Genomic DNA, 25,971 nt, shown 5'->3' with positions numbered 1-25,971 from the left:
GACACAGTGAAGAGAAATAACAAAAAAGAAAGAAAGAGTGCTTGGTTAGAGTGTAGCACAAGTATTTCCTAACTCTTAGGTTTCTAATAAAAAGACAGAAATTTCATAAGATTTATAGATAATGTCGTTGCAGATAAAGCTATATTTCAAAAGCAGCCGTATCTCAGACATTTTAGGCGTACGACCTATCATGCATATGATATGTTACGCCGAAACTCTCATAGGCTGAAAACGGGTATCATACAACCCGACCAAAATTAAAGGGGGAATTTTCTTTCTATGTGCAATCATCATGGTACAATCACAACATGCATAATGACGCGTTTACTGCTCTGCACTTTACTGCCCTCTACGACGGAATTGCTCACAGTCATATACATAGTATCGCCCGTGAAACGAGACCACGCTCCGTGTTTATTGATTGGTTCAATTTTAACAATTGGTATGAAATGCGGTGTTGTTATTGAATTGACGTGGTGATAATGCTATTGTGCGAGGTCTGCCACTTTATTTCGGGCAAAAAAAGACGCCTTTCCTGGCGTGGACTGTACTTTGGGACGTGCAGAAATAGTGCGATGTTCTGAATAAATCCACAGCTCTTTCCGAAATGAAGGTGAGTAGATAATTCGAAGAACATACAAGTTTTTTCCAAAGTTGCGTCTCTGCGGTATCCCGGCATTGTTGCCGCCAGGCTTTGCCCGTGGATGTTTGTTCATTTGACGCTGCACTGCACTGCGTCCGTTTGCTGCCGTTGCCTGGCTTTGTTGTTGTACAATGCTCTTTGATATTCATGCCTGGTACATAGCTCTCTTTTGCTCTGACTGAGTGACACTCGCACTAATTTTACTATATGGATCACTGTATTAACATGATTCAGGAGTTTGAATTAATTTGCTGTTTATCTTTGGTTTAGGCCTATATTTATTTTGACAATTTATCACTTCTTTTTGGTTATACATGCATTTCCATGATGTCTGATGTCTGCCTACCACCTGGCTTTAACCTATTCTATGATAGATTTTTTTTTTTTTATCTTTCCCTCATGACAGAACCAGAAGTTCTCTCCTCAACTCACAAGTTAAAAAAAAACAAAAAAACATTGTAACACGTTACTCCTTTGGAAAAACAAAATGCAAATGCTAACTACATGTAAGTTGATACTGAGTGACAATACTATGTGGCTATTACTGTGTTGGGTCATTCTTACCTTCTCAGTCTATTATACAACTTGTAAGTACACTGATTCTCATTGTGTTAAAACAACAATAGTTATCCAAAAGTTGTCATTACCGGTACTATTATAGCATTTTTTTTTTAATGAAACTAGTGGTTACAAAGTGACTGATCAGCAAAGTTTATATCAACCATTTATCCTTCTAAGCCTTCTTCATCAAAGTCAGCGATGGCACACTGTATGCAGAGTACTGCCCTGCTGACTACGACTTTCAGAAGGTTCTCTCTGACTCAGTATTCTTAAGTGGGATTAAAGAAAAAAATATATCCTGACCAGTATTCTCTCTAAATACACTAAGATACACCATTTAACAAAATTGATGATGAAACTGATGATATTTTGGGGTTTGAATTAATGAAATACATGAGTAGTGACTGTATGCACTATCATTTGATAATTCTTCAGTGTGCTCAAATATTCTGCAACATGCCAAGTCCCCCCCCCCCCATATGTTCACGTGGCATGAATAAGTGAGGTACATTTTTGTGCAACATGTGAAGCAAGTTAGGAGCTTGCCTCTTGATAATGGATTCCCCAGATGATGAGTAGCGCCATTATTAAACCATCTGTCGCACAACAGCAAGATCCAGATTGTGTTTTTCTAGCTCTTGTAGGAGAGGCATGGTAAATTGTTTGACCCAGTTACACTGAATTCTGCTGTGCATTGACAAAACCAAATTAACCCCATTCCATACTGAATTCTGAAATCATCATAGACTAATACAAAGCTGACCAGGTTCCCGTAGTGAACGGGTTAAGAAAAAAAAAGTAACTATTTTTTTTGCCACACTGTTTAAACATGGGGGAGTTAAAGATAATAAAAAGTTTTGGTACCTCAAAAGCTTCCCTGAATTTCCTTGTCTCGGTTTGTGTTTCAGGTTAAAGTACGTTGTCTGTGAGAATTACTCGCCCCAAAGTGCTCTCATGTCTTAGTAATCATGCAATAATGGTTTCGTAACAGAGCCGACGCTGTACAGCGTCGATAAATATTGTAGGAAACCACTGACTGCGACCAGCAGCGTGCAGCCCATTGTACGCATAGCTAACTGCGACCAGCAGCCCCATACGCATAGCGTAATGGGGTTTCGCATTGTAGCATTCAGGATCGTGACAGAATTAGTATCGCGGGTAAATGTCAACTTAAAATCCAAAAATTTCTTCGATTTGAAGACTTACCAATTAAGTTGAAGTATTGAAAACAGGCTTCGAACAACGTTTGGTTCTGCCAATAGTCCCTTTCTGTTCGAATTGATGACTGAATGTGACTCGGTCGAGAAGACCTTGGGAGAGCTACATACACTGGATACCATGGCCAGCGCATGCGCACACAAACATCTTATCCGTTCATGGATTTGAAATTTGTGTGCATGCGATGTGTTCGCATGCACTGGCTGTATCAGTATTCAGTGTACTGTATGTAGCTCTCCTGAGGTCCTGTCGACCGAGTCACATTCAGTCATCAATTCGAACAGAAAAGGACTATAGGCAGAACCAAACGTTGCCCAAAGCCTGTTTTCAATACTTCAACTTAATTGGTAAGTCTTCAAATTGAAGAATTTATGGGATTTTAAGTTGACATTTACCCTGCAATACTAAATCTGTCATGATCCTGAATGCTACAATGCGAAGCCCGATTACGCTATGTGTATGGGGCTGCTGGTCGCAGTTAATTGCATGATTACTAAGACATGAGAGCACTTTGGGGCGAGTAAGTCTCACAGTGTTAGTTATATGAAAGGTACTTTAACCTGAAACACAAACTAAGACAAGGAAATTCAAGGACACTTTTGAGGTGCCAAAACTTTTTATTATCTTTAATGTCCCCTCAAAACTGTTTTTTTTTAATTGTTTTGTATTGTTGTGTTTTGTTTTTTAGTGTGCATGGCACGTCCCATGTTCTGTGGTGTGCAAAACTCTTATATACACGTGTATCGGCACTGATGTACATGTAGTACAAGATGTTGATTAAAGTATCTAGTACAGTTTGACCTTGATTATCCGGCCATGTCGGGACCGGCGCTCATCCAGATAAGCGAATTGGCCGGATATGGGAGACACAATGTTAATGTACAATGTATATAGCTGCCCTCCAAGCTGCCGTCCCAGTGCACTGGCAGCTAGGCAGGTAGCGTACCCCATAACGGTGGTGTAATCTATGCTAGCCTGCGCAAAATTGTAGTCCCTTCTTCACAAAAATAAAGTATATCTTTATGTGAAAATCATAAATGTTTTACCTCATTAGATATTGAGAAACCTATCATGCACATCTCATGAAATTAGTGAAATAGATCCATGAAAGTCACTGTTTTTTCTCAATTTTTGGATTAAAAAAGAAGTCCTTCACTGTGTGAACGCATCCAGATAATAGAGATTTCCGGATAAAAGGAGGCCGGATAATCGAGGTCGAACTGTAGATATAACTCTCAAGCTTTTAGATGCCCAACCAGAGAGAATCACATGACAACATACAAGAACATAATACTGCCAAGTGACTGAGAGTTAGTGAATATTTGTATGCCAGGGAAGAAAAATGGACAAAAAAACCAAACTTGTGGGGTTAGAATACAGTGCACTGTGGCGGTGGGTATCAGTTGTTGATTTTGTGCTTTAGTTTTAAGGTAGCTGTCTAGCAATGAAAGGTGTATAAAAGGTCTTGAATGTGAGATATACAATACCTCATGATAATCTTGCTGTCAATAATAGCCTTGAACCTTGAACCCTGAAGATATACATTGTAATCGTGATAGCAGCTTGTCCATGAAGCTACACTTACAATGCATATCCCTGTGGTGATATTTTACATTGTAAAACTAGTGTGATACCAAATATCTGACCAACATAAACATCATCTTTGTTTTAGATTTATTCTTGTGCAAAGTATACGAAATGTAGAATGGCTTAATGGAGCTGTCATGTCAACCCTTAATGAGAGAGAGAAAAACAATTGTATGCTCAGTGTAGCATTATAAATAATATAAGTTGTGTGTCTATTTTTTTTTTTGTTAAAACTATCAGATTATTTCTTGTTTATGTGCAGTTAAGCTTGATCAGAATAGTCCAATGAATTGTTCAAATTTGCTCACCAAAACTTGCAGATAATGATCAGATTTGATACAGTACATTTTTGTTTACAATGTTAATCTATTCAAACTTGTTTTGAAAAGGATGGTCACTGTAATTACAGTGTGATAACCAGAACTCAAATGCTGATGAATGAGGTTAATCACGACTAGATATCACAAAAGCAACCAATTAAGGGCAAAACAATTTGACGTCATTGGGAGATTACAATCATAGGATTTATCAGTGACGTCACACTTTTATTCCTGTTCTCATAGCAGTGTCCCGATTCCAGGAGGTTGGCTGCTTCCAGATATTCCATGCTTTTGGAAGTACCAATCAGTTTCCATCATGAGTAGATACTTTGGCGTCATTCTTAAAAGGGTATAGCTATAGATGGTTCATATGCCAGGTCTCAGGAGTATTCCAGCATACTATAAGCAGGATGTGCCATTTATTGGCTAGACAGTTCCTTATGACGTGATGACTGAGACCTGTGTGAACAAAGCCTTCCTATGACTTGTCTGAACGAAGCCTGATTGGCGAGAAGTGCGACATCATGTGATAACACAATCAGGCATGGCGATGGAGCATCAGGGAGGTGTAGAGTCTGACAATGTAGGTGTGTCAACTACTGTGAATATGTTTCTCCAAATGTGTCATTCAGCAAGTACTGGGTGTGAGAGCAGTTAATGGAAGCATGTCGTTGGGGGATATAAAATGCAGCAGCAGTTAATAGTTTCCAAAGAAAACAAATCGCATTCTTCCACTGCTTGCTCTCCTTGTCCATATCGACGCACCGAAGTGTTACTGCTTTCTTCTGTAAAAAAAAAGGACATAACAAAAGCACTTACACGTGTAGCACTATTTCCTCTCCCCAATATGTATTACAATTCCTGTTTCCCTGAATCAGGCAATACATTCTGTATTTTCATCAGTGTATTTCCTTAAAACCTTGTAAAATGTAGATCTTTAAGATGTTGTTTAGAAGAAAATTATGCTTGTTGACTGCAAATTAAAAACTGTGTGTTTTTTATAAACTTTAGAAATGGAGAACATGCAACTGTTCTGTCTTTTTCAAACTCTAGCCAATGTCAACACAGTGCAAGTTGCTAATGAATTTGACTGCAATTTTGTAGTGCATATGAAGGAGAATGCGTCATGATACACATGGTAACTGTACTTTCCTTTTAGTTTTGTCCTCTCCCCATGTGACGTCAAACAAGTCTTACACTTTACTTCAGTGGCTCTCAGGAATTCTACCACTCTCTCCCTCTCTTTCACTTTTACTCCTACGATTCAACTTACAGAAACTTTCCTTTCCAGGATTCTGCAGCCGTTCATTGTTTTTGAGGGTCTGTTTGTCACCATTATCTGCTTTACAGACTGCTTCATTTAATTTCCCTCCCACACTTTCTTGACTCAGTGGTCCTTTTGAAGCTAGCTGATCAATCTCCTTTGTAACCCATGTCTTGCAAAAAAAAAAAAAAAAAAATGTTTGGGAGCTGGATTAGGGCTTGACTGAAGGAGGGGCTAGTTTATTGTCCCAAGATCTCTTTAAGAAACCGTGAGTAACAAGTACCGTAGTAGAGAAGGCGATTCTACGAGTGAATAGCGTGCTTTCTGTAATCCCCAATGAAATTGTTATTTTTATCCTAAAACTTGTACAGTTTAAAGGCCTATACAGGTGAACACATCTTCAAAGTGTTTTGTTGACAGTTACTAGTGCTCTGCTAGTAACTTGTTAAATCCGATAGACCGTCTCTCTCTCTCTCTCTCTCTCTCTCTCTCGTATTTCCTCAGTAGCTTTCATTCAACATCACAGAGCAAATAAAAACAAAAGGAAGCTGTAGGCCTATTTGTGAACCACCACTGTGCTTCAAATCTTTTGAATATAAGAGTAGATATCTCAAATTTTGTTTGTAGTGACAGGATTTTATTATGGAATGCATACACTGTCTCCTATTTTGTGTCATTTTCTTGTTATTAACCCGTTGAAGATGAGTCTCGAGTATGCTCAAGCAGATGTCTATGGGAAATGTGTGTTGTAGCAAAATCAGCCCATCCTCAACAGGTTAAGTTCAGGTCATAAAGCTTTCTATTCATTTGATGTTATGATCAAATTTATGTTTATATACAATTCTTACTTTCAAGTTCAAAACACTTACAATTGTACATACTGTAGTTTACAACTTTCTTGCACGTGTTGATTCAACAGCATAAAACCAATGACTTGAATCTTGTGTGTCCACACATGCATATTATGCCTTCAGCTCTGAAATTTTGAGGCCATGAGGCCATGAAGTCTTTTTTCTACTGAAAATAGAGTCATGTGTGTGTGTGTGTGTGTGTTTTAATGCTGTAAACGAGCAGTTTATTTCCAATAATTTTAACCATTACTATCTGCTTGAACGGAAAGCTGTATTTATGCAGAACTCAAGAAGCTGTCAACCATTTCTTTTGATTTGCCGGAAAGACGGAGAGAAATACTGAGAACTTTTGACAAAGGGAACGGAAACTTGTCGTGTTGAATACTCAGTAAACCTAGAGTGAGACCACAGGATGTAAGGATGGATGGTCCAGCCAACTTTGGTGACAAAAACAAGTTAAGCCGCATGCAGCAGCCTTCGGAGCAGAGATGTTTGTGAGAGATTACTTTGACACTGACCTCTCCCAGACACCTCATGGGGGTTGGGGGAGGGGAGGGGATGGGGATGGGGGAGAACATCTTTTCAAACAAAATCAACTGCAATATCCCCAACTAGATTCTGAGTGGTAGTGCCAGAAATAGTGAACCCCAGGGACACCAAACCACTGCTTAGGATCATCCTGACCAATGTGGTTTATAGATTTCACCTGTGTGTGTGTGTGTGTGTGTGTGTGTGTGTGTGTGTGTGTGTGTGTGTGTGTGTGTGTGTGTGTGTGTGTGTGTGTGTGAGCGTGTGCAGGTGTGTGTGTGTATTTGTGTTGTTGTAAATGTTGTTTTTTTTTTTTTATGTGAATCGTTAGATGGCTTCATGGCAGGTAGGCTCCCCTAACAAGTAAGCAGACAACAGCTACTGTTGTGGAAATGCCAGTACCCTGAGTCATCCCCTTTCTCTCCCCTCCCCTTCCCTCCCCCTCAATCCTCAACACTCTTCCCTTCTTGAGCAGATTTAGAGCTCAGTGGCCTTTTCATATTCCAGTTCAGAAGAAAGGGGATGGAGAGAACTGGGGGTGAAAGCCAAATATTTTGGTGGTAGCTGGGATTCAATCTGATGCTGTGTTTTTCATCAGTTGTCAGTATGGTGTACACAGCATGCAGGCCATCCCATCATGGTTTCACAGAAAATCTCCAGTAGTGATGTCAGATCATCTCAGTAGGTATTAATATCTGGGAGTTCATTCTGCCTCTTCTTGGTAAGCTCCTTACATAAAGTCAATATCTTTCCGTACTTTCACCTTTAAACTCTTCTGTCGAGGTCCTGTTTGTAGAGCTACTTCCTTCAGAACAAAGAGAATCTAATGTGTCACTGTTGTCCTTAGCATCAGCAGGGAGGTGAGGGGAAACCACTCACCTCCCTGGCATCAGTTATTTTGACCTGAATCAATCTGTCTCAAGTGTAGGCCTACATGAACATCCTGATTCTTGTCAGTGCAATGTTCAGAGCTTTATGCTTTCCCAAGTGTGTCGCACTGAAATTTGTAGACCTACACCCTGGCAGCACCAGGAAATGTACAAAATGGAAGTCAATAAAAAGATCAACATTGCACTGAAGGGTTTATAGTTAATTCCATGCCATTTTCAATTGGGATTCAGGACATGAAATTTTGTAAAAGTGAAAATATGCATGTTGTTGTTCATTTTTTTTTTTTACAGCTCCCCCTACAATGTACTTGCTAAATTTGCAAAAATAAAAACCCTGCACAATACATAGTGTACAGGTGTATGTGATGTATATGATATTGCTACCAAGTAGGCAACACTGTGTTGTGACTGTGTCTATTAATGTACACTGTGTGTGGTTTCCAAGAGGAGCATGTGTTCACTGCAGACTGTATGAGAGAGAATTCACTAGTTTGTTTGCCAGAATTAGTGCGGTGTTGACATTATCTCTATTGATTTGTGAGCTTGACTTTGCTCAGACAGTTGCCCTACCATCTGATGGTCAAAAGGCAAAACGAATAGGCCTATTAAAGTGTAGCTGTCCTCAATCTGTCCTCAATAACTTGGAATGATACTGGTCATGTTGGGGCAAAAGGTTGCTGACAACTCAATCTGCAGACAGGATCACCAGGTAAAACCTGGATACATACATGTACATATACCGTGGTACAAAGAAAGAGAAGAAACCATCTCAGAGTATCACACAGTTTTCCAGAGCTACCAAGTCTCACGCATTCTGCGTGAGACTCAAGCATTTAGGGGCCATCTCACGATCTCACGCATGGCACCCATTTTTCTCCCGCATCCGGCGAAGTCTGCAACTTGGGCCTATAATAATGAGCATAGCTCAAAAGATTAAAGTGATAGTTGCAAATGAAGGTATATTTCCCTTTTGTCTTTCAAAATAAGTAAAAAATAGTCTCTTAAGTATGCACCTGATCGCACCATTAAGAGCTAAAAATTGAAAAAGCTCCCTACCGTGGGAGGCCACAAGGGGGAAAAACCCCTCCCACACCCTCGCTCGCGCACACATTCACATGCCGAGATGCCGAGTCATGAAAATCTCACTCATAAAATTTTTTTGAACTTGGCATCCCTGGTTTTCTGTAGTAAAGTGTGGTCTTTGGGAAGTCAACACACATGCATAGGAACCACTTTGTCTGAAATTTTGACAATGCCCTTATTGACAAGATAGTTAAAATTGCAGAGGTACGGTGGTCTAGTGCAAATTTGATGGTAATTGGTAGTTTTAAACTTTGTTCTGTAGGGATACCTTGTGAGTTGAAATCATTGCTTTTCTAATTTTCTGTTACTGTAGGTAATTTGCCAGTCAATTTCATGAAAGCTTGATTACTTGTTCCATAAAACACCATAGTAATAAAGTGTCAAGATATCACTCCATTGTTTCATATGAAAATGTGACAGCTTTGTTGATGAAATATAAACAATTACAAGGCACTTGAGCACAGCAGGAACATTGGTGTGTGTAGTGATCTGAAACTGATAGCCTCCACTCCAGCCTCCACTCCTCTGCAATGATTGACAGCTCTTTGTGAGGGGTGTGTGCAGCAGACAGCAAACAAACATACACAATGTCTGACCAGAACCCAATGAAGAGGCTGTAGTGGTTGGTGCAGGGCTCACCCTGTATTGTGCTGTTGTCTCACCTCCCTGTTCAAACACAGAATTCTGCCGCTTTGTCAAAGTCAGCCTAGAGGTAGGACTCGAAAGGCCTAGAGTGTAGTGTTTTAACCTCTACATGCATACATGTAGTCTCTCTGCAGTTTGGAGTGTTATCAAAATCAAAGAATTAATATTTAATGATTGATCACTCCAGCTTTTGGCATACCTTGTCAATGAGTACAATGTATCTGTCAAGGCTCAGACAAATCGTCTTCATGACCCTCCTGAATAGTACTAATGACTGAACAAAATTGTATTTTTACTCTTGATCATCTTTTGCATGTTCAATGTACTCATGAAAATGCTACAAAAATAATGATTTAAATCTGCTTTCATAATTTGTGTTGAGTCTATGTTTATATGTACATTGATGCCTTTAAGGGGGAATATGATGGTGAAATTGAAAACTGAATGTGCAGTTTTGTTTTGTTTTTTGGTTTGTTTTTGTTGTTGTTGTTGTTGTTGTTGTTGTTGTTTTTTTTTTTTTTTTTGGGGGGGGGGAGTCTGGAGACCACTTCTTCCACAGACAGCAAACTACTGTACTACTACACGTACAGAATGTAACTGCGGAATTATCTTTATGAAAAGACCTGTCGCTAGTGCTGAGAATCCATTAATAAAAAGAGATAAGTAACTTGCTACTGATAACAATGATTACAGGATGTTGACAGCAATTAAACTTGCTGGGGAGGGGAGCTGCAGGGTAGGGTACACTATAGGCCCTCTGTGTTGCAAACAGACACTGCTATTTGGCATTGCCAAAGTGTGATATGAATATTTATTTTAGCACTCCATGACAAAACTGTTAAATTGTGCAATACTGGTGAATATTTTGGTGGATGTCATGTCTTGAAAAGATTTGTTTTGATGATGATAGAAATCAAGGTCGTCCTAGTGATACCATCTGTTTTTGTTTTTTTTATTGCTTGCTTTTCTTTTGTGTGTGACTTTTTCATGCAAAGTTTACCTCAAAAAAAGGAATTTTGCATTCATGTCAATGAAAAATGAACAACCAAAGTTATTATTATATTGTATGAAAAAACAACAACAAAACAAATGAAAGTTGGGCCATTATAAAGTAAAGACTTATGCAAAAATAAAACCAGAATGGAGGAAGAGTCCAGAAGATGAATGGAGCTTTGTGACCGTGGGATCTTGACCCATACATGTAGAATGCCTGGACTTCAGCTTGGGCCTCAGAGAGGCGTGGGCTGCTTTCATAAAACACAATAGAAAGTGCAGAGTTGTTTTTCACCCCTCAGGATTCTTAAGTTGTTTGTAACTTTCGGAGCTGAATTGAGTTACACGCAGCTTCCTGGTACATGGATTAAGCAGTGTTTGAGGATTGCATTTCACAGCTTTCTAATCAGTAGGAATTTTATTCAATGTTTGTTCCGTTGTCGTTATCTTGCATACAATGTGCCAATTTTATCAGTCTTACAGACTATCATACTCAAGGTACGCTCATTGTGTGCAGGAGTCATAACTACTTTGAATACACTGGATAAAATTATAGACCCTGCTGTAAACACGTTTCCCGTAATGTTCGTACTCATGAAATGACTGCCTTCAATTATTAGTTTGTACCAAATCAAATACTGTTTGGCATAACAAATGTTGGTTTGTTTGTTTGTTTGTTTGTTTTTTACTGTGGTTAAAACAATTCTTGTATTCCAAGTAAAGCATAATGTTGTTTCTGTGTGTCTTCCTTCAAAACATACAGACTTTGTACAATAGATATTAAATAACACTGACTTCTCAGATGACACATTATTTTCATTCTGTGTAGAGGTAAGGTGCTTTGATATAAACCCTTGCTGATTTGTTTCTATCTGTAGTCCCAAAGGATAGCTCTTGTCATTGTGTAATGCTTGAAAATCTGCTTACCCTTTAACAGGGAAATGCATGTTTTGTTTGTTTGTTGTTGTTGTTGTTGTTGTTTTTTTGCATGTATTTTCATTGTGGTTATTGTACATTGTAAACATGTACATTTGATAATGATAATAATAAGGTCTTATTTACCCAGGGTAGCCTCTCTAGTGTTGCCACTGCTCTACCAGAAAGCCCTGCCATTAGTATACCCTAACGTTGCCAGGTACCCATTTCATACACCTGGGTCGAGGGGGACATGGTAGGAAAAAGCATCTTGTCCACTTCGAAGACTGTAAGCACTGGACAGGATTCGAAACTCGGGTCCTTGGATTGGGAGTCAGGAGTCTTAATATGCCACAGCAACCCCCCCCCCCCCCCTAAGTTGCTCTATAGGGAAAATGTATTGATAAGAATGATATGTGTCAGAACATGCAATTTGCCAGACATGTAGGCCTGACATATTTCTAGTTGATCGGTTATCTCACATTGCAAACAGACCTTTTGAGATTGTGTTTGCCCAAGAATTGTGGTCTCCTGTTTTTATGTGTGTGTTTGTTTTTTTTTGTTTTTTTTTTTTTGTCGACATCATGTTTGTGATAGTTTGCTGTTAATGTAATCATAAAAATTTAGATTGTTGTCTCTGACTGTCTGTTTTTGCTGGTATCAGCCATGTTCAAAGTTCAAAGTAAGATATTTGAGTCAAGCAGAGTAATCCATTCTGTTTTATTTGACACAGAATGTTATACAGTGTTATTGATATATCAATTCAACTGCTAATACAAACACACAACAAAACAAGGCAGGGTACAAATGTATTTCATTGTAATTACTTGTTTTGATGTGAAGATATCTGTGATTAGTTTTTAATAAAAAACAAGGATTAGAACAATGCAACCAAGGAACTTACAGTAAGTACATGTAGACCCCTCTCCCAATAAAAACAAAAGTAATACTGGGAACATGCTTTAAAGTCATATCATAGTTTTTCGGCATCTTTTATTGTTCATTCTAGACTGTACAGTTACAATAGTGTACATCTAAAGAGTAAACCACTGATGTTTATGAAGTTTAAATGCAGAGTAATGCTACAGATTATGCTACTCACCTTTACAAGATTGCGCAATATTTCTCACATTTTGTTGTAGGCGTGTTTGTTTGTGTTATTCCACAGCACTATTTGCATTCGTCATGGAGGAGAAAAAAAAAAAGGACCAGAGCAATGTAGTAATTCATGAGTCATCAAAATAAACATGAATACATTTATACATTCCCCTCCACACTCCCTCCCATTCTTCAGATAATTACCAGGCAAATACAAAAATGGGAGCTACTCTCGAATCCAAAATGTTTTATAAAAATAGATAGACGTTGAAAGCTTGAGATATGATATCTGTATAACAGATATGCAAGATTTCATGTATTTGAAAAGTTTGTTATGCTTGCTGCATACCTTTGTTAATCAAGATTGAAAAAAAAAAAAATCATCAGATTAACAATAATATCTTCCTAGTCTTTGGATCATATGTATTTGCTTATAACAGGACATGGGATCTTGTAAGACTCGTTATTGCAGCTTTGATAAGGATAAGTTTTATGAAAGATATTTAAATTTGTACACAGACAAGATGGGATGTCAAACTGGTAGCATATCAGCCTGTGTTTACTAAGGTGCATATATTGTAGTTGGTTTTTGAAATTGGAGACACTGTCTGTACTATCAGCCATGTCTTTAAATAACATCTGCATTCAGTTTCCAAACATGCATTTTATTATGTATGTAACTGTAGGATCAGTTGACTTGGATTGCAGTACAGCTCTGTAAGTACCTGTTTTATACAAAAAAAAAAAAAAAAAAAAAAAAAATGAGCTTACTGAAGACTAATTGTTGCATTGTGATCTTAATGAGAACACACACACACACACACAAAGGGGGATGGTAAACAAGGCCTGGTGGCATACATTATACAGTACCTGCATGTACAGTACACTAATTGTGATGTTAAGTTGTGCTACAGTGTACCTTTTTGTACACTGTCCAAATGCACATTGTATGGTTATTTTGATCAATTAGCTAAATTATAAATTAATGCAGCTATGTACAGGTGAACTCTGACCGGGTTGGGGAGTTAAGTGTTTGACCGGGATGTAGGGTCCTACAATTGTACATGTACACCACAATTTTGCTTTGTTTTTAATGTAAACCCTTCACCATTTCAAACCACATGCCCCAGTCCAAAGGTTGTGTTCAAGATAATCCCAGGTTATAGCTAGACATGTCATGCAAAGCTTGGTTTCCATGAAACAAATGCTGATCACCATGACTCAAACTGATGCAATCTGTCTATAATAGAGCCTAGCAGGAGATCAAATATTTGTCCTGAAAGCCTGAGAATAGATGCGGTCTCTCTCTCTCTATCTCTCTCGAATGATTGCTACAGTAGTACCACCAAACTTTTCCAAGACATGAACAGACTTCTGTCTATAACAAACCATGTGTGTTTGCATTCAGATTTTGCCCAGCAACAACAACCAATATGAACAGCAGTAGTTGCTTTTGTGCAAATTGACGATTTGGTGTTTAATGTACCAAGGAACACAAGAAGGCATTTTCCCCTTCCCAGGTTAATTTTTCATGAGCTGAATATTTTTGGGAAAAAAAAAAATCAAATTTCAAATATGTGCACATTTATCTTTCATGGGAAAATTTGCGATGAGAGGAATCTTTGCAAAGGAAGGCTGAATGTTAATGATCCAATTGATAACGGTTAATACTCCAAAGATCAAAGTCGACTACCGGTACTTGATGGGAGCCAAAAGGGAAAGAACCTTGGTGGACGGGGGCGGGGTTAGCAGTACGTATATACACTTCTTTTCTTTGTTCATTGGTGACAAAATAGTAGATTTAAGGTCCATGTTTCCTTGTCAAAAGTCCTTTATTAAGTGATTACTTCGAATCAGGGATTTCGCCAGCTTTGCTTTCTCAAGAGAATTCCATGCATTGTTTACTGTAGATTTTGGTACAAAGTCAGATTGCTATTGTGGGACTGAAGGGGAATTATCGGACCTGCGGAGAATCAGGTTTTCCCAAGTTGATTTTAAGATGGGGGCAGGACTTAAGTGGAAAAGTACAAGTGTATGATGTAATGATAAAATTGTACTGTGTGACCCTCAGAGTGTGAATGCTTTACTAGTTGTGGCCAGGTATGGTGGTCAGTGGCAGTTTGAGCACTTTTAGCTGTGGAGTGATGTCATTTAAATACAAAGCTAAGTGTGTTGCTGGCTATCAAATCTTCATCTGTTACAACAGGCTTTGATACTCTTTACTACTTGCAAGTTCAAACTACAGCTGTCAGATGTACACGCGTAAGTACGTTGACCTCTTAGGAAATGTTTTATTGATTGTGCAATGCCTTTTGTCGGCAGGTTTATCAAATTTGGCATTCTTGGATAACAAGAAAATTTTAAAGGTGAATGCAGTCTTGGTTTGATATGTAGGCCTACATGTACATGTACAGTACAGTAACTTGCCGTAATCTCAAAGTACATGTACACTGTACACTACATGTAGATTTATGGTGTCATTAAACGACTCAAAAACTCCATGGGGAGATTCATGCAGATTGAATATCGATATTTGTACTGTTCATCAATGTCACACAAAGACTCAGCAGGTCAGCTGTGTGGTAGACATGGCCCATTATTGCATAAAGAGGTTACACCCATGTTTCATTTACAGTACATTCCACCTGCAGACAATGCAATGTCTATAGGCCATTGTTTGGTGTATGTGGTGGGCAGTGATATGCATAATGCCAATTATTAAAAACTTTTATTTCCTCTTCCACCATTTTCCTTCTCCCTCTCTGTGATGTACAATATATGTTAAAGATAACTGCTTAATTGGAGAGGCCATGTTAATGGGACTGTACAGTACTGGTTGAGGTGGGGATTCATGTTTTGAACATTTCTAAGTGAGTATTAATGAAAAGCCTCTTATGAAATATGAAAGAGCATGTAATTCTAAGAAGGATTCAACGTTTATTTGATGAAAATTGGTTTTCAAATGGCTGAGATATCAAAAAAGTGCCAATGATAAAAGGCAACATGCCACAACATGCCCATGTCTTTTCACGATGGGAGTTGACCTTTTTTTTTTGTGCTTCATCATACAGTGTAGCTGTGTGAATGTTGCTGTAATTCAGATGGCAGAACTACTTGTCCAACCTGCACCATATTAAACATTACAGATTTTTTCTCAAAGATAATGAACAGACTGAAATTCCAGATGCATGTAAAAAATGTTTTAGTAATAAGGGTGGAGTTTTGCAGTCATCTTCCACTGGGCATCCACAATATTATAAATGGTTAAAAAAATACACGCACACAGTTTTGCTCCGATGATTCACGATATAATGTGGGAAGGGAGTTTAAAGTTCAGAGCACGGTGCCACCAAATTTGGTTCATTGAAACGCAACAGTTCACATTACTCTCAAGCGGTTCAAATTAGGGTGTACCGGATTTGGTTGAGTGGAAATGTTGTCATTTCTAATTGTGACCCACTCACGGAGGAACAACAAGCTGTAGTCGCACAATACATCATTGTTTGCTTTTCCCGCCAGTTATCATCTGCCGTAGTCTATTGCTGATCTATCTATATTCTCAGTGCATAGGATTGGGTGGATTCTCACATGTAGTGTCACAGATTCTTTTTGACAATGTGATGGTTCAATTTAATTTAACCCATTGAAGAAGGGCTGATTTTGTTACAACACACACTTCCCATAGACACTTGCCCGAGTATACTCAGGACTCGTCTTCAACTTGTTAAGAGAATTGTCCAACTAAATTTTACAATGTACAACATTGTAGGCCTACATACTGACTGATCTGTCTAATGATGCTCAAATGTATTATATATGACAGAAAAAATGAAAAGCACTCTAACATACAAAAGTTTTTTAAATCATGCTGTCACATTTTGTATGAGAAATCATATTCTACTTCGTGGTAATAATTCAGTCAATGAATGGTGTGTTCTTCCACTACTGCCTATAATGGGGAATATTGAGTACAGTAAACCTGTTTACTCAGGACACAGATGTTCACTCTTTTTGATACATTTACATATACATGTAGCATTCGTGTCCAACCCTAACTGTGAACTTCATACACCTCAATATCAGAAACTTGGATAGCGTGGTAGCTTTTTTTTTTTTTTTTTAACTGGAAACATTGTTAGACATTGCATTTTGATTTCAAACCATGCCACCTTCCTGGATAATTTGTTTTGACTGTACTAGTTAGTGTACATTGTACATGAATATTTGCTCACAACAGGGAGGTGGAAGAGAGAGACCTCCTGCTCACAACCAGACAGGCAGAGGGTTGGGTGAGGAGACCAAAGAAAATGTACATTGTGCCTCCATGGGTTGGGCCATCTTTCAGGGAGAGGCAATAAATGGATGGAGAGCTATAAGTGAAGTGATTGGTTTGTTATTATTTCTGGTGGGGTGGGGCTGGATGGGATATGGGGGAGGGTAGCCAGGTGAAAGCTGATACCATGATTGCTGCTGACACTGGTGCCCCCAATAAACAAACCTGGGTAGAAAAGTGATTTAGGTCTGGGGTCACCTCAGGTAAAAGGTCACAGTGAGGTCTCCATTGTCAGTCTGTGACTAATACATCACCTCCCTTGGCTGGTTTACCGGTAAACAATTTTTCTTGTCCAAGTTGACTGGCTGAAATTTTGGCCCCTCTATTTAGAAATAGTCTAATTTCAGACTTTTTTTGAAAACTTGGAACAGTTTGCCTTAATTTAGTAAGATTTTGGAGGAATTCAACAGAAAACCCTCCCCTTGACCTCAAGAATAGTAGAGAAAAGCAAAGAGGGGGAAACAGAAGGAGACAGAAAATAATACAAAGATTGCAGTGAGGTAGTTTTCTTTTAGGCCTATGGCGTAATTAATGAGCCTGATCAATCACTATAATTTTAGAATGCTGGCTTAGTGCACAATGGTGTTTCATGATCAACATATGCAATTATCATTTTATGTAAGTGCAGGGAGGTGGAAAGTAAACTCCATCTTTTGGTAGAATTACTGCTGTAATATTTTCGAAGGAAAAAAGAAACATGAATAGTGAATTATTTTGGCTCATCCATCTTTCATTAAAAGTTTAGAGTCTTTTAGAGTAAGCATTTTCCTAATGTACATATGTACACAAGATGCACAAATCTTTGGGACTATGTAGGAAAACAGCTTCAACTTTGAATAGACAGGTAATCAAGGACCCTTTCTTCTGTAAGTCAGTACCTCACCCTTGGCCTGCTATGAGGAGTTTATCATCAATCAGATCTCACCCACCAGAGCAGCAGACAGCTGCTTGGCCCCCTCCTGCCCCCCCCCCCCCCCCCCCATGGCCCAGTGAAAGTTTGGGGAAAGTGACTGCCTGTTCTCTTGCTCACTGTCAAGTCAAGTTGTTGGCGAGGGCAGTCGATGTCACAGGTTCATTGAAACTCACGGCTGAAATGGGCGTCACTCTCCAATCCAGCGCCCTGCTCTTGCGCCATGTATGGCAAACTACTCATGCTGTGGGCTGATTTCAGTCGTGGGCAGCTAACCCCACATACGAACCTGGAACTCTACTTTGTATAATGAGATGAGGGGAGGGGAATGCCAGAGTTGTGAGCATGAGCTCTGGCTGATTGGAAGCAGGAGGCACTGATTCATTTGCTCAGCTGATGTTAAGTTAGAGAGCTTGGTAAAGGATGAACTGGACGAAGACACTGGAATGCCTACTGGTTTGATGAGACAGTACTGAAGTGGTGTTTCTGTCACTGTGCTATTGATGCTTTGTGATTCCTATGCCTCTCTGAAGCTGATGTGAGACATAAAATCTTTGTTATGAAATTTGAGCTATCTTCCACAAGGAGTTAGACACCGGTTGCAAGGTAAACTCGGAAACACACTTGTTGCTAGATACTGTAAAACCAGAAGTTTTTGCATGCATGAAACTTTTGCAAATTTTGTGAGGAGCCAAGAATTTGTGAAAGTAAAAATTTAAAATGCAGGCAGAAGTTCTTGTCTACACAATGCATTGAATGCCAGTAGCAATTCACGAAAGTTTCATGCCACAAAAAGGCGGTTGGCTCCAATTCACGAAAATCTGATGCTGTGAATGTTTCTGGTTTTACTGCAACTGTGCAGTGATATCAGAAATTGTTTGTGTGAGGAAAGAGCATGGAGTTTAAGATCTTATATGAGGTAGGGATGGGCATGCCGATATTGTCTATGTCTTGTCTGTGAAGGAATCCATTTCCAGGGATTTCTTTTTTTACTCTGTGATGAGCGAGAACAAACAAACAAACCAAATAAATGACACGTGATAGCCGTCATGATGTAAGATTCAGGGGTGCTTACCGGTAATCCTTGGTGAGATTTCAAGCAAGGAGGAATTTGAATGGTGTCCGTCGTCTTATTTCTGTTTTCTGTTATTGTTTTTCTGTTTTGTGCAGAGATTGTCATCGTCCATGAAAGTCTGAGTCAATAAACAGTGTGGGCGATAAACTGTGAAGCCCCTCTCTCTTTGTGCCGATTACAATACCAGTGACTTCTGTTCACCCCATGGGGTGGAGTTCAAAAGTTTGTCTCTGACTGGGAATATACCCACTGGAGTGACCTGCATTGTTTTTAGTCATGTCAGTCTGGATCTTGTCGGTGATGTTCATGTTGTATACTTGGAACTGTTCTCATGCCCCATGGTGAGATACAATTGCAGTTAAAGGACAAGTTCACCTTCATTAACATCAGGATTGAGAGAATGTAGCAATATTAGTAGAACTCATCATTGAAAGTTTGAGGAAAATCGGACAATCCGTTCTAAAGTTATGAATTTTTAAAGTTTTTGTGCAGTCACCGCTGGATGAGAAGACTACTGGAGTGTATGATGTCACATGCGTACAACAATATAAGGAAAATATAAAGAGAATTTCACAAAATTTCATCTTTTGAAAAAAGTACACATTCCCTTGACTCGTTACTGACATATGTTATGGGTAATACCATTCCCATTGTCTTTAGAAAGAGGCAAGTCAAGTGCTCTTTTATTATACAAAAAATGTGAAAATATGTTGAATTTTCTCTACACTGTTGTACTCATATGACATCATGAGCCTTAGTAGTCTCCTCATCCAGCGGTTCCAACACAAAAATTTAAAAAATTCATAACTTTTGCATCGATCGTCCAATTTTCCTGAAACTTGCACTGATGTGTTCTACTAATATTGCTGCATTCTCTCAATCCTTATGTTTATGAAGGTGAACTTGTCCTTTAAAGGATAGAACTTGGTAGAAGTGAGAAGACAGAAGCAGCAGACTGTTGGGAATCAAGTTGGATTTAATAAGCCGTCATACATGTACTGGTGATTTTTGTTTTATCTTGTTTTGTATGTCCTGTAGAGCACATGTCTGCATGTTGATAGCTCACCACAAAATAACAAATTTTATTTTTAGCATGGATTGCACTGTGTAGATTGTCCACATGCACATTGTAGAAGTGCCCTTCTCAAAGAATTGAGAGCATTGTCTTTTCAAGTTACAATGTAGCTTTTGCAGCTGAAACCAAGGCAGTTTTAACTACAGTATCACCATGTTTGTCATACTGTATGCACCTATAGGCATTCATAATGTGTTTGTTGTCATTGTTATATTTTTTTTTATGTGTGTAGGCATACAATGTGAAGACATAATGATTATCGTTGTTTTTATTTATTTCATGTACATATTGTTATCATCAGCAACAATTTCAATGGAATGTATCTAACTTTCAGTCAAAATACACATGTATGTCTATATGTACATGTATGATCTGTATGCAGACTTATATGTTTGCATGTGTGTAGATGCACATGTACACTCTACAACCGTGTGACATTTACGTCTTCCATTAACTTGCATCATGTATCAGTATTTTCATGAGAAAGTTGTGATACAGAGATTTTCTTTGCTCATGGAGTACCCCCTCCACTCACTGCAGTCACATTGGAGCCATTTACTTTTCATTTTGTCATGGATGAATGTACATGATGTACAACCAGGGCCCCATTTCATAAAAGATGTTAGGATGGCAACTCTTGCTGGAATAGCAACTTCCCATAGCAACAGCCAATCAGGAAGCTGGATTCTTGTCATTACTATGACAATTGTCATTCCAGCAAGAGTTGCTATCTTATCAACTTTTTATGAAATGAGGCCCAGATCATATGTTTTGCTGAAGGAATAGTACTGTCTGTATTTATTTCATCTACAAGATGCAGAGTAAATGAAAATTTGTATGCAATGCTTTTCTGGAGGCTAGCTCTCATGGGTAACTTTTTCTTCTTCTTTTCACAGGTTAACTACAGTATCTACTCTGTTTTAATCACTTCTAAATAATGTTTATCTGTGCATTGATATCTCCATTATGTGATTAATCAGAGTGCGCTGTAACTTCATTTCTGGTTAAACATTTCCAAAGAACACTAACATTAGTCATTGCTGCATCTAGTTTTCATAAACTCAGGATGATACATTTTTATGTCTGTTTTAATTTTTTTTTTTTTTTTTTTTTTGCTGTTGACAGAATAAAATGTGATGACTCTGTTGTTGGTGTCCTTTTTGCTTTTAAGTGTTAGATTATAATGCAGATTATGATTTCTTCATTTTTGTGTAAATGCAAACATGCGAAGAATTCTTTATACTGCCATGTCCATAGATGTGCATATTAAAAGATTTCTGCAGTTCCTATTAATGAAGAAGTTGTATTATTGGGAAAAAATTCTTTGTCACTGCCCATCATAGCATTTTGTACAATTAGTACCGTATGTTCAGTCTTTTGCGTAGTCTGTATTAAAGGAATAGTCAAATCACATAATCAACCACTGTGTGTGTGTTTTCTTTTTAATGAATCACAATGCTTCAGGCCATTGCCCTTCCAAGGATTTTTTGTTTGTTTTTGGTAGTTTCATCGTGACTCAAAAGACCTGTATTTCAGCACATTAAATTTCATGAACGATTTCCTGCAATTTAACACCGTATTCTTCTCAATACCCTGGAGCTTCATGCAAGTGAAGATGGATAAATACCATAGACTTCATGTAGAAGTTCATATTACTCCAGTCACACCGATGACTCAACCCAGAGCAAAATTCTCATCTCAAAAATAGTTGGGTCTTTGACTGATATTTTCACTTCCTGCCAGATACTATATCAACTTGATCAAAAGACTTGCACGTAGAAGTTGACGAGATGTTTATCTTTGATCTGATACAAGATTCATAGCGAGTTAATTTCATTTTGAAGTATGGCAGTGTAGAGAAACAAAGAAGTCGCAGGTCCTGACATTACAGTCTTGAGATTAACTCTGTTAGATTTTTATCAATGATTATCTTCTCTTTATCGTTTTTGTCATCTGCAGATTCTTCAGGAGATAAGATAAACCTGGCACTCGTGGAAAAGCAATAACTGTGGTGACATCCTTAACAGTCAGAAGCTCCCCACACAAGAGACGACATGATTGAGGAACAGAAAGCCAATAATGCTGCCTGTGAAGCCTTTGAGCAGCACCGCTTTAAAGGCCATCTTTGTGTCCACTGCTTCAAGCCCAAAGCAGCACATGCCGTGGAAGGTGAGAAGATTGCAGCTCTTGATAACAACATCAACGAGTCTCAAGGGACGGAGAGCAAACCAATTCACTACAAGTATGACATTCCCAAAGTCATCCTGCGCAACCAGAATAACCTTCAGAAAGATGGGACGAAAGGGAGGGGCGAGAAGCCCACAGACAGGAATAACAGGAAGAAGGTGAAGGAGAGAGTCAAGCCAGTGGGACCTCAGAGCTCGAGGCGAGACGCGAGCGGTAAACCGCCCGATTCCAACGTCATTGCTCTCAACATTCCTGTGGATGCACCGACGCCAGCTTCTGTGGATAATGTGGCATCAGTGAATAGTGAATCAATGAGAGGAGGGATGAACGTGGGTGACTCATCCTCTGAGAGTGGAAGCGTGAATGTCAACTTGCCAGTGCAGGAGCCCAACGGGAACATCTTACTAAACTCTTCCTCAGAGAGTGAAGCAGATAGTGGGCTCAGCAGCAATGTCAACAAGCACTTGAGGCGAGCTCTTCGCCCTGTTCAAAAACCAGCTAGCCCACCAAAGAATCAGGAAAGGAACAGTCGAGATCCAGATCTTCCTGAGTTTGTGAAAGTCGCCAAGAATCTCAGACACATCCAGACACTGAATACATCAGCAGGAGAGGTTCATAGCAGTAACAATAACAACCACTCCATGGTGGAACCAGAGGTTACTCTGACCGACTTGCCTGACCTGCCTAATGTGATCGGGAGTGATGGAATCACTGAAGACCAACAGCGTCTGGTTGAAGTGAAGACAAAACTCTCGTCTGCAGTGGGACATATTGTTTTAAACTCTCAAACAACATTAACAGGTCATGAGACTCTCCCGAAAAATATTGGCAAAGTGAGACCCTCAATTCAGCCGCTCACGAAACATCGCCGCCAAACGTCTGATCCTGTCGTGTTCATTCCTTCGGAGAAAGAGGAAATTTCAGTGAACGTTAGTAAAGATGTGAGTGAAATGAGTGATGATATTCAGACTGAAAATGTGATGGTGAGAAATAGCGAGCTGAGCTCCGATGTTTATTTTGGCAAACCCTCTGGGCAGTCCACAGAGAAGCACAGTGTTGACATTGGGCAAGAGGATTTAGTGCCCCGATACGGACATGTGGCAGATTGTGTCACAATCATTTCTATGACAGGGGAAGTGTCACATCGTTACAATGGTGAGAGTTCTAGTGGTAGTAGCATGAGGCAGGATAGTGGAACAAGTCACCAAAGCCAAGACATCACGACTAGTCCCTACAGAGTTGTTGATCTTGGTGACAATCAATCTGGAGTGCCTGAGGGAGAGAGTATTTTAGAGGTCAAAGGTCATGACATGCCATCAAGTAGCAACAGCAGCAATAGGCTGTCTCAGGAGCTGGATGAAGGAGTTGGTTTAGCTCAGCAGGAAGACACTATGGTCCAATCCAAGGATCCGTCTGCTCGCTTCACGAGGAGAAATGTTGCCCTGGTGGATGGCATCTACACCACCTCCCAATTCCAGACAGATTCGGGCATTAACGACTCCATGGAATCTAGCGATTCAAGTGACGGGCCAAAACCAGAAGGCGACAGAAGCAAAAGAAATTCGCCCCCTTATCCCATCATTCTCCACGATGAACAACCTCCTGAGTACAGAAAAAAGAAAAGAAATTCTGGACAGTACAAAGTTCCCATCTTTATTCTGCCAAAAGGATATGATGGTGGTGCAGCAAGAAGTAGTCATAAAGGTGAAGTTGTTAGTCATGTAACTCCTAGTAGTCCAGTGAATATTGATTACCTCCAGCCCAAGGAGAATTCCACTGAATCTGATGGTGCGGTGTCACACCCTGTAAGTGAAGATGAAGTGAAAGGAACCAGTGCACCAAACCTTTTGGAATCCAAGAAAGTGTCTCTCAGCAATGAGAGTCTGCAGGAAACGAGGCGGCCATCCAGGTCCAGATCCAGAACCCACCCTGTGATGGAGGAACCAGCATCTAGTAGCACTGATAAAGAGGACCAAGCTAATATTGAATTTGTGAGGACAAGACAAAAACGGGTGGCTCCTCGCCCCCCATCGATGGAGTTGGTAGACCAGGTGACCAGCAGGGAGAGGGATGACAGGTTGGATAGCCTGCCCCATCGTTCCCCGCCCCCACCCCCTCTCAGCAAGAAAGATAGCAAACAATCAGTAGACAGAAGCTCCTCAGACCTGTCTGATGATACGGACAGATCATCCCATCCCCACGCTGCTAGTGATCACAAAGGTAAATTTGAGGCTCCTGTTGCAAGTAGCTCAGGAAGATCTGATCAATGGAGGAGAGAAATGTCACCAACCAGAAGAACAGACGTGTCTCCAGAAAGACGTGGAGATGCAACTCCAGTGAGAACTCAGCATGAGCCCAGAAAAGTGACTCCAGCCAAAAAGGAGAGCAATTTACGCGCTCGACTAAGAGAGTTTTCCCCCACTGGACGAGCCGAACAGTCTCGTGGAAAGCAGAAAGATGTTGCCCCAAATATGCATCAGCCTGTGAGACGTGTGGCATCACCACCACCTCCCTTGAACAGACCCCATCCCAATCCCATTAATCTTCCAGATTCTACTGCAACACAAGATGCACCGGCAATAATATCAAAAGTTAAGAAGTCAAAATTGCCTTGGAGGAGGAAAAAGAAACGAGATGAACCTGGAAGCCCAGAGAGAGAGTTTAACTCTGAAGAGGTTGAAAAATGGCTTAAAAACTCTTTTCCTGCAACGGCATCTTCCCCGACACCAGGTGAACCCGTCCAGCGCAACTCTCTAGAACGCCTGGAAGTCATCAATGCGTACAAGGGTGAGCCTACGGTTGCAATCAAACGGGTTGCTCCTACTAACAGTACCCCCACACCCACCAGTGCTGCAACTCCTCCAATGGCAACTCCTACCACTTCTGTCATCAACACTCCTGCCCTTGCTGCCACGCCCCCCAAAAGAAGTGTTGGTGCTGAAGAGGAGACCATGCTTGTCAGGAATGCTGCAAACAGTGCATCCAAGCGCAGGGCACCCAAACCTCCTGTCAGCCCTGACCCAGAAGATGTGGACTCTGGTGAGACGCCTGTCCTCCTGCAGAAGTCCTACTCTCTGTCTCCTACAAGCAGGAGAAAGATTCCCAGGGGTGCCGGTGATGAACCTCTTTATGAAAACCTTGGTGAGTTGCATGTTATGGGATACTTGATCTACTTTGCAGTGGCAGATCCAGAGGGGGACACACTGGGTGTGTGCCCCCTTTTTATTCTTTGTTCAAACAAAAGAAATAAAAAGAAAAAGATAAAATGAAACCTAGAGGTAGCACCAGAAATATGTTTTTGCCCCCCTCCCCCCCCCCCCCACCCCTTTACGGAATTCCTGGATCCACCCCTGCTTTGTTTTTTTTTCTATTGAAATATATGTAAACTGAAATTCACTGAAAGCACATGTTTGCGATTGTAGCTAGCATGAAATCCATGATTCTCTTCATGCAAAATGGAAAAAGTGAATACCAAGGCAATACCTGATCATGCACGTACTTTCAAAATTTAATAGCGTCAAATACAGTGGTTTTAGTCAGCAGTAGTGTCTGAAGGCTCAGGGCTTCTCACAGCTATGCAAAAGTTAACTATGTTTGTCATCTTGCCCAAATAGTAGCCTTAGGCCTAAATACAACTGTACCAGTACTCCCTATCAAGTAGGTGCTCATTCCTGTGTGAAATATGATTGCTAGATGAGTTTTACTTGCATCTGACATAAAAGGCATACTGGTTTGTAACACCTTTCTACCACCTTTAACACTATCTTTTCTAAACTCTGTGCTACTTTATAGCAC

At 39.8% G+C, this 25,971-nt stretch overlaps 1 protein-coding gene across 1 annotated transcript in view; it reads left to right on the top strand.

The window, feature by feature from the left end:
* The first annotated feature begins 445 nt into the window (after window positions 1–445).
* LOC140237665 (uncharacterized) overlaps window positions 446–25,971 on the top strand; it is a 35,529-nt gene continuing 10,003 nt past the window's right edge. The window contains exons 1-2 of the mRNA XM_072317590.1: window positions 446–613; window positions 21,949–25,317. Of these exons, the coding sequence (XP_072173691.1) occupies window positions 22,044–25,317 (3,274 nt within the window). The 5' untranslated portion in view covers window positions 446–613; window positions 21,949–22,043. The remainder of the gene's footprint in view (window positions 614–21,948; window positions 25,318–25,971) is intronic.

This window comes from Diadema setosum, chromosome 14, assembly GCF_964275005.1.
Source record: "Diadema setosum chromosome 14, eeDiaSeto1, whole genome shotgun sequence".
In the NCBI taxonomy this organism is placed as follows: Eukaryota; Metazoa; Echinodermata; class Echinoidea; order Diadematoida; family Diadematidae; genus Diadema; species Diadema setosum.
This window is presented reverse-complemented; position numbering and strand designations above follow the sequence as displayed.